Source organism: Mauremys mutica, chromosome 2, assembly GCF_020497125.1.
Source record: "Mauremys mutica isolate MM-2020 ecotype Southern chromosome 2, ASM2049712v1, whole genome shotgun sequence".
Lineage (NCBI taxonomy): Eukaryota > Metazoa > Chordata > Testudines > Geoemydidae > Mauremys > Mauremys mutica.
Genome location: NC_059073.1, coordinates 207,197,685 through 207,214,826, shown reverse-complemented (window position 1 = coordinate 207,214,826; position 17,142 = coordinate 207,197,685). Strand labels below are relative to the sequence as shown.

The 17,142-nt window shown below is 43.3% G+C and overlaps 1 protein-coding gene across 3 annotated transcripts in view; it reads left to right on the top strand.

The window, feature by feature from the left end:
• The window catches only part of PPP1R17 (protein phosphatase 1 regulatory subunit 17), a 53,411-nt gene that overhangs the window by 29,195 nt on the left and 7,074 nt on the right, over positions 1-17,142 (top strand). For all 3 annotated transcript variants that reach the window (XM_045003428.1, XM_045003425.1, XM_045003427.1), the window contains 3 exons: positions 9,003-9,105; positions 10,821-10,973; positions 11,464-11,625. In XM_045003428.1, coding sequence (XP_044859363.1) covers positions 9,024-9,105; positions 10,821-10,973; positions 11,464-11,625 — 397 coding nt within the window. In that variant the 5' untranslated portion in view covers positions 9,003-9,023. The remainder of the gene's footprint in view (positions 1-9,002; positions 9,106-10,820; positions 10,974-11,463; positions 11,626-17,142) is intronic.

Sequence of the window (17,142 nt, the reverse complement as noted above, 5' to 3'; positions counted from 1 at the left end):
AACACACGGAGTTATTTGTCAGAGGTTTGGGTGGACAAAGAATGCACAGTCTGGATTTAAAACACATGCAGTATTATGTATCGTAGAGATGGTACATTTTAAGGCTGCTTTATAAAAACAAGTTCAGACCACGTTGATGGGAGTTTTGGGAAACAACAACCTAGTGTCAAATGAAACTTTTAACCCTGGAGTAGAAACTTTGTATAATGCTATCAGGGCTCCAGTTGCGGCAAGTTACTCTGATGAGGTGGTATAAAACCACAGTGATCAAACTGCCAGTGAAGAATTTCACTTTGAGACCTCTTGAAAAAAAGTCAGTCTTCTTGTGTGTGACATACGTTTTCTAATCTTAATGTGCTTAATTCAAAAACCTACCAGAGGACTTACTTGTGCAGGTGGTAGAATATGATCAGGGTATAGAAGAAAGAGCACACTCTCTAGTAACAAAATCAAATCTTGACTTCTGATCGGAGGAGAATGGACCATTCTCCACTGCCTTGCTCCTGGAATAGTCATTTTCAGCTGTGCTAAGTGAGTGCGTAGTAGGCATAAAACACTATTGTACTGGAATGGTAGCATTTTACACCCACTTAGCACAGACGTAAATGGCTGCACTAGGTGTAAAACAGGAATGAACTGAGCCTCTGGCTCTTTTTAAAGGCTCAATCATGAGGCCTCTTGCTTTCCCACAGAGGGGACTAGGGTGATTCCCCATTCTCCTGTGTGCACTATCCACATTGTAAGAGCAGGGGGCAAAGGATTGGGGGCAGGGGAGAGAAGCTACCAACAGGCAGGCAGGGGTTGGAAGTCTGCCTACCTCACCCCTTCATGCAGATGCCAGCACTTCAGAGTCGACAGAGGGGAAGCACTATCAAAAAGGCTGGCACAGTTTATTTCCCCCTTGGTGTGAAAAAGCACCAGCTTGTGATTCTTGAAGTCACAGGCCAGGTCTACACTACAGAAAAATCCACCCCCCCAAGCGACCGTGGGAAGGCTTCTCCCATTGACATAGCTACCACCTCTCAAGGAGGTGGAATAGGGCTTGCACAAACTAGCCACCCTCCTGAGGCCTTGGCTACACTAGAGAGTTACAGCGCTGGTGGTGGCTTTACAGCGCTGTAACTCACTCTCCGTCCACACTGGCAAGGCACATACAGCGTTGTCTCTCCCTGGCTACAGCGCTGCATGTACTCCACCTCTACGAGAGGAATAAAGAGTATAGCGCTGCTGCTGCAGCGCTGGGGTGCCAGTGTAAACAGGGAATAATCTTACTACGCTGTAACTGACCTCGGGAACCTTCCCATAATCCTAAGTAAAGAAAGATAACTCTCTTTGTTTTGTTGTGATGCCTCTGTGTGTTTTGTTGTGAACTCGGGGCTCCCGGGGCTGCTTATCAAAAAAACAAACACAGCTCCTGTTTGCTGCAAATGAGCGAACAGGCAGGGGGCTCCCTTTGGAAGGCCCACAGCTGGTGTTTGCTTGAAGAGAGAGGGAGGTAGGGGGCTTCAGAAGAGAAGCAGCGCGGCGGGCGGGAGGGGGGGTCTGTTTCGGAGCGGCTGCTTATCTGGTCTGTGAGGAAAAAAACAAAGAGGGCTATTTGCTTTCAGTGAGTGAGAGGGGGTGGGAGAGGGGGTCGGAACTTGCAAGGCAGCTGCTGACACAGTGTCGGCTCCAAAAATCTACTCTATCTCTTCCCCACGCTCCCTGTCACACTCTACCCCTGCTCTAACTCTCTAGTGTAGCCAAGGCCTCAGGAGGGTGGCTAGTCTGTGCAAGCCCTATTCCACCTCCCTGAGAGGTGGTAGCTATGTCAACGGGAGAAGCCTTCCCACGGTCGCTCGGGGGGGTGCCTTTTGAAAAGCACGTTGCAGCCACTTGAACGCTGGGATAGCTGCCCATAATGCACCGCTCCCAATGCTGCTGCAGATGCTGCAAATGTGGCCACGACAGTGCACTGGTAGCTGTCAGTGTGGACAGACTGCAGCGCTTTCCCTACTCAGCTGTACGAAGACAGGTTTAACTCCCAGCACTGTACAACTGCAAGTGTAGCCATACCCTGAGTGACATAAGTTACACCGAAGTAAGCACTAGTGTGGACAGTGCTAGGTCGGTGGGAGAAGTTCTCTCCCTGACATAGCTACTGCTGCTTGGGGAGACGGAGTAATTTTGCCGATGGGAGAGTTCTCTCCATCAGGATAGAGCGTATGCACTAGCAGCGCTACAGCTCCACCGCTGTAGTGATTCTAGTGTAGACTAGCCCTAAGTACGCCAACAGGAGCAGCTCTTCCATCAGCATACAAGCATCTTCACTTAAGCAGCACAACGCAGCTGCACCGATGCAGCTTTTTAAGTGCAGACCTGCCCACAGTCTGATTCATGTCCTGCCACTGGGACAGTGCAGCCTTTTGCTTGTATGTCCATTGGGCAATACCCTATCAAATATTCATAGTTACCACTTGCAGCTCTATAGTGCATCAACAGCAACTAGAAGAGCATTGCTCACTTACATGCACACAAACACATTCACAATCTCACCTCTAAATATAGGGCCCTAGCTGGCAGCCCTTACTCACACTAACAGTCCTATCAAAATAAGAGGATCTGATTCTGCTCCCATTAAAGTCAGTGAAGATTTTTCCATTGGATTCAGTGGAAGCAGGATTGGGCTCAAAGGCACTATTCCCCTGAGGAGGGGGCCAGGCCTTGAATCTCTCATACCCTGTTTTTCTTTTCATTGAAATTTGATTGCTAAGAAGGGAAAAAACAAACAAGAAAATAATCGGCACACAGCCCTTTCAACAAGCAGTCCCGGTCCTTGTCTCAGAACATTATAATTAAAACTAGAAGAAAAATATTTTGGTTTATTAGTCAATAGCATTTTCGTTTTAAAACACTATACAAAAGTTCACATTAATTATTGGCAAGTCTATATTTTTAATTATGTGCACTGGGTCCAGGGGAAGTGTAAGTACCTTGCATTATAACCGTTCCTATGGTAACATTTTTATTAACTAGCAGAATAAATATTCATATTAAACCTGCATCACTTACCACCATGTAACAAAAGAGTCTTCTCAACAGCTGTTATTTATGCACCAGCCATGCCAACGTTCCAAAGGTCTCTTCAACGATGACTCATAGATTGCACGCTGGGGGGGGGTGCTCTTATTTTTCTCGGGGACCACATTGCTTATGGGCTCAGATCACCCTCTGGGTGAATAGAACATCCAGGGGCTAGCATGAGAGATGTGTGCTACTGAGCCATTAGAAGGGTAAAGCCTGCAAGCATTCAACACACATTTTATAAATCTACACTGTACATGGAAAACTTGCAATAGAAATTTGTAATAAGTCACCCCCCTTAATGGGAAATGTTAAGGTCTATTGTCATCTACAATTTCAGCAGGAGTTAGCTTCTGTTAACATTAACAGCAATTGCAACTGTAGTCACAAAGCGAAGAATAGCCCTGCTGGTGTATCAGCCGACATCTAAACAGTCATTTATGCAACTTTTTAATCTTCATGCAGTTATAATAAAAGAAAGTCTCAACCAGGTTTAAGCAGATGTCATTTGGATGGAACTGAAGGGCATGATTTTCAAAGATGGGCCTGTGCCCTGAAGCATAAAAATAGCAGAATTCAGCATGCACGTTGTCCACTTAGATGGACACCTCTGGGCACAAACAGTATTTTGTTTGTACAGTCAGGCAGATGGGCAAGGCAATTGGGCACAGGCAATCATGCATGGCTGTCTTTAAAAGCCAGGCCCCAAATGACCTAGTTATACTTATTTTGCAAGGTAACTGCTGTTGCAGTGCATTTGTCTGTTACTGATTCAGAGGTACAGGTGCACTTTTAGGTTTTTTTATGCGGTGACACTTACACCGTTAATAAAAGCAGCGATAGGCTAGTAATAAAACCTCAAATCCCCAAACGTTCACATTTCATTTAAAGAGCCATTCATATTTGATACACACCTCACCATCCCCTCCTTCATGAATCCAAAGCTATCCCTACAGTTTTAGTCCCACGTCAGAATCAAAATGTGACCAAGGCCTTTCTTTTTTATTTTGTTTCAAATGTGGTGAAAATCTCACACAGACAGGTTTTTCTCATGAGATTTCAGTCCAGGAGTGTTAACATTTCACAGGATCAGTTGATTTCACAAGATTTCCATCAATTTGGGCAGAAATCTGTGAGAACAGCACTCTTGAATTTAACCCTAGCCTTTCTATGACCTAAAGTTAAAACCTGAGCTAAACCAAATCTAGATTTAAAAAACTGCTTGCTTTGCCCTGTCTGTGTAAAATACTCTTATCTAATTGAAAACTGGATTAAACTTCAGTGGAAGGTGATTTTCAATACAGTAATTCCTCGCTTAACATTGTAGTTATATTCCTGAAAAATGCTACTTTCAGCAAAATGATGTTAAGTGAATCCAATTTCCCCATAAGAATAATGTAAGTGGGGGTTGGGTGTTAGGTTCCAGGGAAATTTTTTTCGCCAGACAAAAGACTATAAACACACACACACAGTATAAGTTTTAAATAAACAATTTAATACTGTACACAGCAACAATGATTGTGAAGCTTGGTTGAGATGGTGAAGTCAGAGGGTAGGATATTTCTCAGGAAATGCCTTACTGCTAAATCACAAAGTGGCACTCGGCTGAGCCCTCAAGGGTTAAACACATTGTTTTTAATGTAGCTTCACATGCTACAAGGCAGCACGAATGCAGGGTGAGGAGACAGCATGGCAGAGAGAGACAGAGATATATACCATGTGTGTGAGAGACGCACATTGCCCCTTTAAGTACGCTGGCTGCACTCTAAGTACATTGCCTTTTTAAGTAGATCAGCAAGTTGAGACAGCAGCTGCTTCCAGCAAGCTCCCTCCATCCTGAGCCCTGTCATATTCCCCCCTCCCCCAGCTCTATGGAGATGGGGTAAAGGAGTGGGGGGGGCAAAATTGGGTGGGGAGGGGAACACCCTGACATTAGCATAGCAATGAACAACAAGCAGGAGGCTCCTGGGAGCAGCTCCAAGGCAGAGGGCAGGAGTAGCACACAGCAGTGGAGGGAGGGACAGCTGAACTGCCCAGCAATTGATAGCCTGCTGGGCAGCTGCCGCACAGGGAACTTAGGGGAGCTGATAGGAGGCTGCCGGCCCACCCTGGTTCCAAGTCCCCACCAGCCAGTTCCAATGGGCTGCTCTTCCCGCAAGCAGTGGAGAAAGCAGGCGGCTGCCAAACAACATTATAATGGAGCATTGCGCAACTTTAAACAAGCATGTTCTCTAATTGATCAGAAAAGAAACAATGTTAACCGGGACGACTTTAAGTGGGGAGTTACTGTCTAGCATTAAAACCTTTCAATTTTGGCAATTAAAGTAATCAGTTACTGCCAGGAAGGTGGGGTTTTTTTGTAGAAAGTGTAGATGTTTTCTTTGCGGTAGAAGAATGCGTCTGGAACAACTGTGTTTTAATAAAGTGTTAAGGTGTTTTAATAAAGTCGTCCAGTGAGTCAAATTCCTGGTCAAAAGGATTGCCTCATTTTTGCTGTGTTTGCCTTGAACCGTTTAGAACCGTTTACTGACACCAAAGGAGGTTAGCGGGTGAGACGTTCCAGGTATTCTTCATCTGCCTTTCCATCCCCTGAACATATGAAGGCCCAAAGGAATCTAACTATCATATGGCCATGACTCAGCAAGTGAGCTAATCCCAAGAGGAACTGGATGGCTTTTAGTAATCTACCCAGAGTCACTGTTTTTTTCAGTCTATCCGGCCATTCCCCAATCCGCCCCATCCATAAGGAGGGCCATTAAAATTTTATGCCATGTGCTTTCACAATTAGCAACAAATAGCCAACCTGCTCCAAAACTTGAACTCATTAATAGCTAAAAGAGAGCACTTGTTAACACACACACATGGCTCCACCTCTGCCCCGCCAGGTCTCAGCCTTTGCTAACCCAAGGAATGAGAATCTAGGTAACCCTTCCAGCCCAAAAGCATCAGTCTAAATTCTTTCACATTCCTAAATTCCTAATTCTGATGGAAAACTCTGCATTCATACAGAAAATGCCTCACACTGGGCCAAATTAATCCCTCCTACAACTCTGCTGAAATCACTGGAGTTGCACGAAGGATGAATGTGGCCCATTATCTCTACATACCTATCTATCTTAATTCATCATGTACAATAATTTCCTTACAAGGTGATTGATGTCGAGCGGAGAATGCTGAATGTCTTAGCATGTAGTCTAGCTGAAAAAGAGCTGCATTCAAGATGTTAAAATATGAGCTCAAGAAAATATGTACTTCCATTTCAAAGAGGAAATTAGTGATTTGTATTAATTATCTTCACATTTTTCTCTTCTAGAATTTTTGAAAATTATTCAATAATTCACTTCTTGGGTGTCAGGATTTTATTTTATTGCTTTGTGAAAGCACATTAGAATTCTTCAGTTATGTGCAGATAAACTGTGCATGACTTTCTCTTTTAAGTCTCATTGCACCTAGATGCTTTGAAAGGATGGGGGTTGCTTTACCAAGTGTGAGGTCAGTCTAACGAGATAAATCAATTAACAGCAGGATACCAAGGGAGGAAAAACAATTTTTGAAGTGGTAAGAGAGTGGCCCATTACAGACAATTGACAAGAAGGTGTGAGTAACAGTAGGGAGAAATTACTATTGGGGAAATTAAGTTTAGGTTTTGTAATGACCCAACCACTCCCAGTGTTTATTCAGGCCTAATCTGATGGTATCCAGTTTGCAAATTAATCCAGTTTATCTTGTTAGACTGACCTCACACTTGGTAAAGCAACCCCCATCCTTTCATATATTTATACCTGCTCCTGTATTTTTCACTTCATGCGTCTGATGAAGTGGGTTCTAGCCCACGAAAACTTATACCCAAATAAATTTGTCTCTAAGGTGCCACAAGGACTCCTCGCTGATTTTACTCATCATTATGTATGGTTTCCATTTTTCCAGTTCTGTCCTACCAAAAGTTAATGGCCCACCATTGATTTGAAACAGTCACACTTCTTCCTACATTTTTATTGTTGTTACAAACACCATCTAAAATGACTGTAGCTGAAAGGGATTAGAGAAGCAACCAAAAACAAAACCAAACAGTTTTTCCTTTATTTTTCCAGTGTGCTTAATTTGTGCATTTGACAGCACTTCCTGCTCTATGGTCAGTTTCACTGTTTCCCCCTGTACAAGCCATTTGTTAGTCAGTTTTCCCTGTCAGTGTGGATCTGTTGCAGCAACATGAATGAGAAAATCATTTGTAAAAACAGGAAAATGTTGTTGTAAAACCACCAACCCTCCTGCCCCCCACCAATAATATTAGTATGTATTTACAGTGGCTACCACAGTGGTGCTCTGGTCCTTGAGCGAGGGCTCTAAATTAGTGGCTCTCAACCTTTCCAGACTGCTGTACCCCTTTCAGGCGTCTGATTTGTCTTCGTGCCCCCAAGTTTCACCTCACTTAAAAACTACTTGCTTACAAAAATCAGACACAAAAATACAAAGTGTCACAGCACCGTATTACTGACAAATTGCTTGTGTTCTCATTTTTACCATATCATTATAAAATAAATCAATTGGAATAGAAATATTGTGCTTACATTTCAGTGTATAGAGCAGTATAAACAAATAATTGCCTGTATGAAATTTTCGTTTGTACTGACTTCACTAGTGCTTTTTATGTAGCCTATTATAAAACTAGGCAAATAGCTAGATGAGTTGATGTACCCCCTGGAAGACTCCTGCGTACCCCCAGTGGTAAGCGTCTAGGTTGCCTCTAAGGTGCACGCCTGCACAGCTGCACAGGAGGCCACTAAGGGCTGTGCAGGCGTGCACACTGCACTCGGGCGTGGGGTGAGGTGGGGGGTGGTAATGTGGGAGCTTGGGCCATGCAGGGCTGCAACAACTCCCCCAGCCCCAGGGCTGCAGTGCAGCAAGGAGAGAGGCCTCCCCCCCCCCCCGCCCAGCCTGGGGCTGCGGTGGGGCAAGACGCCTTTCCCCCAGCCCCAGAGCTGCTGCGGCCGAGGAGAGGCGCCTCTCCCCTGGTCCCCGCCCCAAGGCTGCTGCGGCAGGGAGAGCTGCCTCTCCCCTAGCCCAGGTGCTGTTGTGGGGAGAGAGGACTGGGGGGAGTCCTCTCTCCCTACCATAGCCCCTGGCAGCCTGCACCCCAAAGCCCTCTCTCCAGCCCCACCCCAGCGCCCTCACCCCCCTGCACGCCAACCCCAGCCCTGAGCCCCCTCCTGCACCCTGAACCCCTCATCACCAACCCCACCATACGTAACTTCTGTATTGGTGCACATAACAAAATTAATTCCACACATGGATGAGAAAAATGAGATGGAACACTGGTACACGTACCGCCGGTTGAGAACCACTGCTCTAAATAAATAAATGAATAAATAGCATTAACACTAACACCAAGAACAAATATCAGTGGGACTCAGAGACTGGAATGGAACCTGGAACTACTTTTAAGTTTCAATTAGATTTCAAGTTGACTGTGTCCCTTTAAATAGATTACTTCAAAACTAATTGTTAAAACCTTCCCATCTGGCCTGCTCTTTTTTTAGGCTGGCAGATGTTGCTTTAGAATCTGCAGTTTTGCATTCATCAGTGGGAGTGGGGGGATGGGGTCAGAAGGCAGTAAACCCATACAGCTCACAAGCTCTCTAAGATCAGGCAGGCCAGCAGGGGCTGTATGGCAAAAATCACTTTGAAAACAGGAACTTCCCAGGGCTGGATGGAAGGAGCAATTGGCACAGAATATAAATACACCTCTACCCCGATATAACGCTGTCCTCGGGAGCCAAAAAAATCTTACCGTGTTTTAGGTGAAACCTCGTTATATTGAACTTGCTCCCCTGGAGCACTGCTTTACCGCATTATATCCAAATTCATGTTATATCAGGCCACGTTATATGGGGGTAGAGGTGTATATCTGTTTTATGGTATGCTTCATTTTGTTGTTGTAGCTTCAAGAGAAAACCTTTTCAATGATGTCAACAGAGTATGTGCAACCACTTGATATCCCAGAAGACAGATTGGACAAGCGAGACTCACACTGCAACCGTTTAGGTAAGTGTTATTATGGTGATGTCAGTGACTTGTAATTAGAGAGGTGTCTTCTTTACATCATTAAGTACTGTCCATTGGCTTTTTCTTTCCAAGAGGTACAACTGAGCCCTTGTGAAACCCGATAGACTATGCCTTCTGGTAACACATCTGTTGCCAGATGGACAGGCAAAGAGTGTCTTTCCTGCATATAAATATTAGCTGAAGCTCTAGAACGAAATTAATTAAAGAGAGGAAAGGAGAAAGAGTCATTGTTCTTTTTCATGATAGAGAAGGAGAAGCGCTTTTATCGATTAATAAACTGGAAGCTAAGATATATCTGAGCCTTCACTACACCCACTTTCTATGTGCAATTTCAGTAAAAGATTTCAAATATTCCTTTTGGACAGAATTTTAATTTTTTTCCCTTTATTGTCAATCTGTGTCCTTTCTGGAGCTGACTTTTTACATAACTTTTGCACTTGGAGTACCAGAGGCATCTCTGCTCATACACACTTCTAAATATGAGGCTTTCAAGACTTTGATAGATGTGCCTTTTGCATATTTTTGCACTTTGCATATTCGCCTTTGCTTCACATATCATTACTTTATTCCAACCTTCCAAAATTGTCATGAAGATTTGCTAACCCAGGCACAAAAATCTACTTGACTACCCGTACGTTGGTGATAATAATGAAATACAAAATGATATTTTATTTGTCCCAAACAAGTAGAATTTTGCAAGCCTGCTTTACTCACACACAATCAAGATGTCTGAGTCCTGAGTGTGATTTCACCCTGGAAGCACCTGAGTTCCCAACCCAGGTCAGGGCTCTTTTATGGTAGGGGCTATATAGAAACAAAATAAAAAATGTCTCTCTTCTGAAGAACTTACCATCTAAATGGACAAAACAGACAAAAGATGTGAGAAAGGAAGCACTATTATCCCCATTTTACAGGTGTGGAACTGAGGCACACAGGAATAAATGATTTTACTCAAGATCACATTGAATCCAAAACTACTGAGTACCAGTGCAGTACCTTAATCGTGAAGTCATTCATCCTTACTTTCACTAGTCCATGGAAGTATGTTGGTGTGAAAGCTAGGAAGTGAAATCAAAATCTTTTGTTAAGTAAAGTTTCCAACTGAAAAGCAACGCTGACAAATCCAACCAAAGCCAAATTTAAAAAACCAAACCTCTGGTTTGTGTGATATTATTAGTGATGGATCAACCTCACAATACTCAATTTGTTCAGATGACTAAGCATCCAGAAATTTGGATAATTGTCTAGAATGTACCCAGACTATCTGATGAGTCAAGTCCTGCTTCAGTATACACTGGTGCAAATCCAGAGTAACTCCACCAAAGTAAATGGGAGCTGTGGGTAGAGAGGACCTCTTAAAATTAGTCCTATTATTTAGGTGTCTAAATAGGGCATCTAAGATTGAAAATACTAGCCTTAACATCTGTGTCACCCTATCTATAATATGGGCAAAATTCTTCCCTTCTTCACTGTGAGGTTTAATTCTCTAAGGCCAGCATAAGGCACTTAAGTCTCAATTATTCTCTGTTTTTAAGTGGTATTAAGGCCCTTGTGATGGCCTTCAGTGAAAAGGTGAATTTACTTTGTGTTTTAACCAGCTAGGGTGGAAGTATTGTTATTAAAGTGAGCCCTGTTTTTAATTCTGTGATTCATTATTTTCTATCAGCTAGGTATTCTTTATTTTTTCCACGCAGATGACCTTTCAGAACATTTCATTAAGAATTGTGACCTAAAAAAGAAACCAAGAAAGGGTAAAAATATCCAGGCTTCCCAGAACAGTGAGCTGGAACAGAAAAAGCCAAGGAGAAAGGATACACCTGCCTTACACACCCCACCACCTATACCAGGTAACACAACTTAGTACTATTGAAATCTGACAAACCTCTGATGTTTCCTGGTTTACTTGTATTCACTAGGAGTTGAATAAAAATATTACTGTCCTCAATTCTCCTACATCTGTGTGTGCCTACCTATGGAAGGGAGAGAGAATAGGATTTTCAAAAGCACTCGGTGTTGAAATGTATGAAAAATTCACACCCCTGAGACACACAGTTAAGCCGACTAAAGCCCCATGTACACACAGCTAGGTTGACAGAAGAATTCTTCCCTCAACCTAACTACCGCCCCTTGAGGAGATGGATTAACTATATTGATGGAAAATACCCTTCCCTCAGTGTAGCAAGTGTCTACACTATGGCACTACAGTGGCCCAGCTCCAGCACCATAGTTGTGCCACTGTAGTGTAAGCATTCCCTGAGCATATTAAGATAGATGGGTGAAATTTTTATCAGTGTAGATGAGGCTTAAGTAATATTTATTGTGTGTTGTTCCCTGCAGGCATCCTCTCAGACTTTTCAGAACATTTAATTAAAAGGTGTGACATCACCGAAAAACCACAGAAGGGTAAAGCGAGTTCAGTCTCTCAGCTCACTGATCAGGAACAGAAAAAACCCAGGAGAAAAGATACACCTGCAATACACATCCCACCCCTTATGCCAGGTAAGAGCATTAGCACAGCTTTCAAAGGAGAGGGCAGTTAGTTTAGGAACACTCTCTGGAAGGGACACCATTTATCTGCCCTCTCTGCTTAACTTCTCTAATCATACCTACTTTGATCTACTTATTTTTCTTATTCCCAGTTGGAATTATTGTTATTATTTGTGTTGCAGTAGTGACCAAAATGTGCTAGGTTCTGTACAAAGATAGGACTCAGTCCTTGTTCTGAAGAGCTTACAATCTGAAAGAAATGGGGAAAGGGAAGATCTCTTGACTTACCCCTGCTGAGAACTAAGAATGAGTTCAGAGTTCAAATTAATTTATTATTTTTTTTATTAACAAATTATTTATTATTATTTAATTTGACTTGAATTTGACCACTTAGATTGTAAGCTCTTTGGGGCAGGAGCAGTTTCTTGGTTCTGGGTTTGTATAGCTCTAAACATGATGGGGACCTGGTCCGTGGCTGGAGCACCCTAATGCTAGCGTAATACAAATAATACATACTAATGGCAAAGGTGAGTATTTGAACTCATCCACACCCCTTGAGGGTCACCTATCAATAATCAAATCCTCCAGTTTTTGTTGGGACCAGAATTTTGTTATCAGTTTAAATGTATCCAATCAGTCCTCTCCTAACCTCTCAGCCATGTAGCGAATGGTGAAAGCTGAAGGCAGGAGGCAGCATGGTTTAATAGATAAAGCACAGGACTAAGAGGCAAGAACACCTGGCTTGTTATCCTGGCTCTGCCACTGACTTACTGTGGGGCCTTGGGAAAGTCACTTAGGCCAAAATTTGGGTGCCTAAAATTAGGCACTTGAATCCATCTCTAGGCATCTAATTAAAGCATGGCATGATTATTGGTTGTGCTGAGCACCTACAGTCCTGAGTGAATTTTTGTGCTTGCTCCCTCACTGTGGCCAAGCACATTTCAGGAAGGGGATGTCAAGGTGGCTCTTGTGCCCCCTCTGCTGCCGGGCTGCAGTATTGGGGGAGGAGAAAAGGGGTTCGAATTATAGCCAGCCCCCCGTGGTTCCAAGCATCTGTAACAGCAGTGAGGGACTGTCAGAAGGCCCCAGCGATGCCCCCTAATCCAGCTGCAGAGGCATAGCGGGCATATGAGACTATCTCACTGGAAGATCATGATATACACTGAGGTGATCCGGCAGTGGTGGCCATCCAGACAACAACGGCTTCAGGGCCTTTCTGTGGCAGTGGTGCAGCCAGAGAGGCCATGGAGCAGCTAACTAGCTTGGGCATCCATATGGACTCAGCCACCCAAATTTGAACATTGTGCCCTTAACTACTTTGTTTCTTAGTTTTCCTATCTGCAAAAAAAGACACTGCTCCTTACCCTCCCTACACCACAAAGGTGCTGTTAGCCTTAATTAGCTAATGTTTGCACAGTGCTTTGAAGATGTAGAGTGCCATATCAGCATCAAATATTACTACTGTTCAGGGAGGAGTGAGCTATTGCCAGTCAGAAGAAGCAATGTCTCAGCTGTTTCCAAAGGGAGGGAGGGACAGCTCCAAATCTACTGTTAAATGGTTCGTAAAGTAAGATACCACTGGAGAGGGACACGTACCAGATAGTAAGGAGCACTGGGAAAGAAAAGGCCTGAGGACCTGATTCAGCAAAGCATTTAAGTGCATGCTTACATTTAGAAACAGTTGGCTCAAAGAGAGAGAGAGAAAAAAAAAGCAAAGAAAAGAAAATTATGGGGGGGGGGGCGGAAATCGATAAGAGGCAGCTTAGAAATATTTCCACCAGACTGATGGGGAAATAAACCCAAACAACTAAAAATAGACCTGAGGAAATGTAAGCCCTTTTTGGCCAGATTTCCAATGGTATCTCAATGCCTAAAGTTACAGGTAGGCATCACCTGGAAATTACAGAATTGTCTAAACAGGTTAGGCCCCTAAATGTGTGGTGCTTCCCAGGGGCACCCAAGATTGGGAGGTACCTTACAACCACCAGCCCTTTGCATGAGGAAGTCTTGTCTGTACCTGCTGTGGGTCAGTTCCCTGAAACCACCAGCCTCTGGCAGCACAATCGCTTCTTTCCAGGCCTCCGCAGGCCTCACTTTCTGTATAAGCAGTGATAGGTACACACCAATCCCCGAGTACTGCAAACATGCCCTATTCCTTTGAACACATACAGAACTAGATCTGCTGTTCCCAAAGGAATAGCACACACCATCTTGTAAGCATCTGCTCAGAGTCTCTGCTTTACTTAACACACAGCAGTTAGATAGATAGATAAGATTAGTGGGAACAAGAATAAATTTATTATCAAAGAACAGAGATTCAAGTGATAGAGAGTGAGAATATGGGAAACAAATGGTTACAGATAAAACAAAATCATAACATGCATTCTAGACACTAAACTTAACTAAGTATTCCTCCATCTCCTAAGGATAGCTTACCCCAAGTTCTTTCCCTAGGGTTTTCTCCAGTTTCGCTAAGACTTCTTCTCATCAAATCAAGCCCACTGGCATATTGTCCTCACAGATTAAAGGAATGAGAGTGCATCTCCTCATCCCTTTGTTATACCCCCAAAAGTTAAATTGTCCTTACTTGTAAACAGGGCTCTCCCCTACTGGTTCACTTCTTTCTGTAAATTTCTTCTCTTCAAAGATTTCTCAATATTCCATTAATTAAAAAATTAATCGCACTGTTGAACAATAGAATACCATTTATTTAAATATTTTTGGATGTTTTCTACATTTTCAAATATATTAATTTCAGTTACAACACAGAATACAAAATGTACTTTAGATGTATTTTTGATTACAAATATTTGCACTGTAAAAAAAAACAAGAAATAGTATTTTTCAATTCCCTTATTACAAGTACTGTAGTGGAATCTCTTTATCATGAAAGTTGAACTTATAAATGTAGAATTATGTACAAAAAACTGCATTAAAAAATAAAACAATGTAAAACTTTAGAGCCTACATGTCCACTCAGTCCTACTTTATGTTCAGCCAATTGCTCAGATGAACAAGTTTGTTTACATTTGCAGGAGATAGTGCTGCCCACTTCTTGTTTGCAATGTCACCTGAAAGTGAGAACAGGCGTTTGCATGGCACCAGCATCACAAGATATTTATGTGCCAGATATGCTAAAGATTCATGTGTCCCTTGATGCTTCAACCACCATTCCAGGGGACATGCATCCATGCTGATGATGGGTTCTGCTTGATAACAATCCAAAGCAGAGCAGACTGATGCATGTTCATTTTCATCTTCTGAGTCAGATACCACCAGCAGAAGATCGATTTTCTTTTTTGGTGATTCAGGTTCTGTAGTTTCCGCATCTGAGTGTTGCTCTTTTAAGACTTCTGAAAGCATGCTCCACACCTCGTCCCTCTCAGATTTTGGAAGCGATTGCAGATTCTTAAATCTTGGGCTGAGTGCTGTATCTATCTTTAGAAATCTCACATCGGTACCTTCTTTGTGTTTTGTCAAATCTGCAGTGAAAGTGTTCTTGAAACGAACATGTGCTGGGTCATGTGACAAAGTTCCTCCTCTGCCTTGGTGGGTCCTGTGCTTTTTGGCGAATTTGATCTCCTCAGAGGTTCATGGCAGCCCTCAGTTTGGCCGCTTCTGCTCGAGACTCAAACCTGCCATTCACTCAGCTAACCGCATCACTGGCCAGCATGGGGGGGAAAGGGAGAACAATCTCCGCTGTCTCTGTGTCCCACCTGGTGGGTCGGGGACAGGCCAGATCCCTTTCCAAATTAGACTTTCCCTTCTGGTGTTGCTCACAGACCAGATCAACTCCTCTGTGTCCGATCAGGAGTTGGGGGCATAAGGGGAACCCGGGCCTGCCCTCTACACCGGGTTCCAGCCCAGGGCCCTGTGGATAGCAGCTGTCTACAATGTCTCCTGTATCAGCTGTGTGACAGCTGCAACACCCTGGGCTACTTCCCCATGGCCTCCCCCCAGCACCTTCTTTATCCTCACTGCAGGATCTTCCTCCTGAAGCCTGGTCACGCTTGTACTCCTTAGTTCTCCAGCACCATGCCTTCTTACTCCCTGCTCCTTGCATGCCCTCCACTAACTGATGGGAGGTCCTTTTAAAACCAGGTGTCCTGATTAGTCTGCCTGCCATAATTGATTCTAGTGTGTTCTTAATTGGCTCCAGGTGTCTTAATTAGCTTGCCTGTCTTAACTGGTTCTAGCAGGTTCCTGATTGCTCTAGCACAGCCCCTGCCTTGGTCACTCAGGGAACAGAAAACTGCTTATCCAGTGGCCAGTATATCTGCCTTCTACTACTCTGCGGTTCCCAACTGGCCTGGGTCTATCACAGACATCATCCAAGACTGCCATAACACAAAATATATGGCAGAATGTGGATAAAACAGAGCAGAAGCATACAATTCTCCCCCCAAGGAGTTCAGTCACAAATTTTAACAACATATTATTTCTTTTAATGAGCATCATCAGCATGAAAGCATGTCCTCTGGAATGGTGGCCGAAGTATGAAGGGGCATATGAATGTTTAGCATATCTGGCACATAAATACTCTGCAATGCCGGCTATAAAAGTCCCATGTGAACATCTGTTCTTACTCTCAGGTGATGTAAATAAGAAGCGGGCAACATTATCTATCTCCCCCATAAATTGCTATTTAAGTGGCAGGTATTTGGTGGTGTTATATTATCCACAGAGCATGGCAGAGATGAAGGAGTTAAAGTGAAACAGAAAATATTTTGTTCTTGTTTTTAGTAAACAGCAATGTACTTCTTTTTATGAGCATTATGTTAAATATAATATCTGCTATAGCAGGATGCAGCTAGGACTGACAACATTTGTCATCCACATTCATTTAGTTTAATATTTACCTCTTTAGCATTAGCAATCTCTAGTGAGCATTTCAGTGAGAAATAGGGCCTCTAGTGGCTGTTTAAAGATCTTTACCATTTCTGCCCCTAGAAGACTACTTTTTTCGTTCCAATAGAATTTGCAAATGATAGCGGACGTTAATGAAGGTTATATAGCAGTAGAGGCACTTTGTTATAATCTCCAGAGGATTTGCCAGCCAAGAAATACCAAAAGGGAATAAAGTAAAACAAGAAAAATGCAGTGGCTTTCAGGTCTGTAACAAAAATCGGTGCATGTGTCCAGTTTCTGAGGAATGTGGCTGCTGATAGAAAATGAAACACCTCAGGCTTGATTTATCACTGCATTACTCAAGTTTTTTATGCCAGCATGACTCAACTGATTTTCATTTCATGAAACTGGACTAATAAAGTGGTGAATGAGCAGGCCCCCTTAGTCCCCTATGAATTCAATCCCAGTAGCCTGCTCATTACTGCCTCCCCCTAGATACAGCATTCCCATCCCAGCTGCCTTTCTATGGGTACAATTCTCCTGCACAGCTCATCTGTCATCTAACAATCTCTGTGGCATATTGTGTGTGTGTGTGACATGGCTGGAGTGGCTTGTGTGCCTAGGTTTGAATGTCTCCCCTTTCAAAGAAGCATATTTTCTTCCAGCTTGGATACTGGAGTA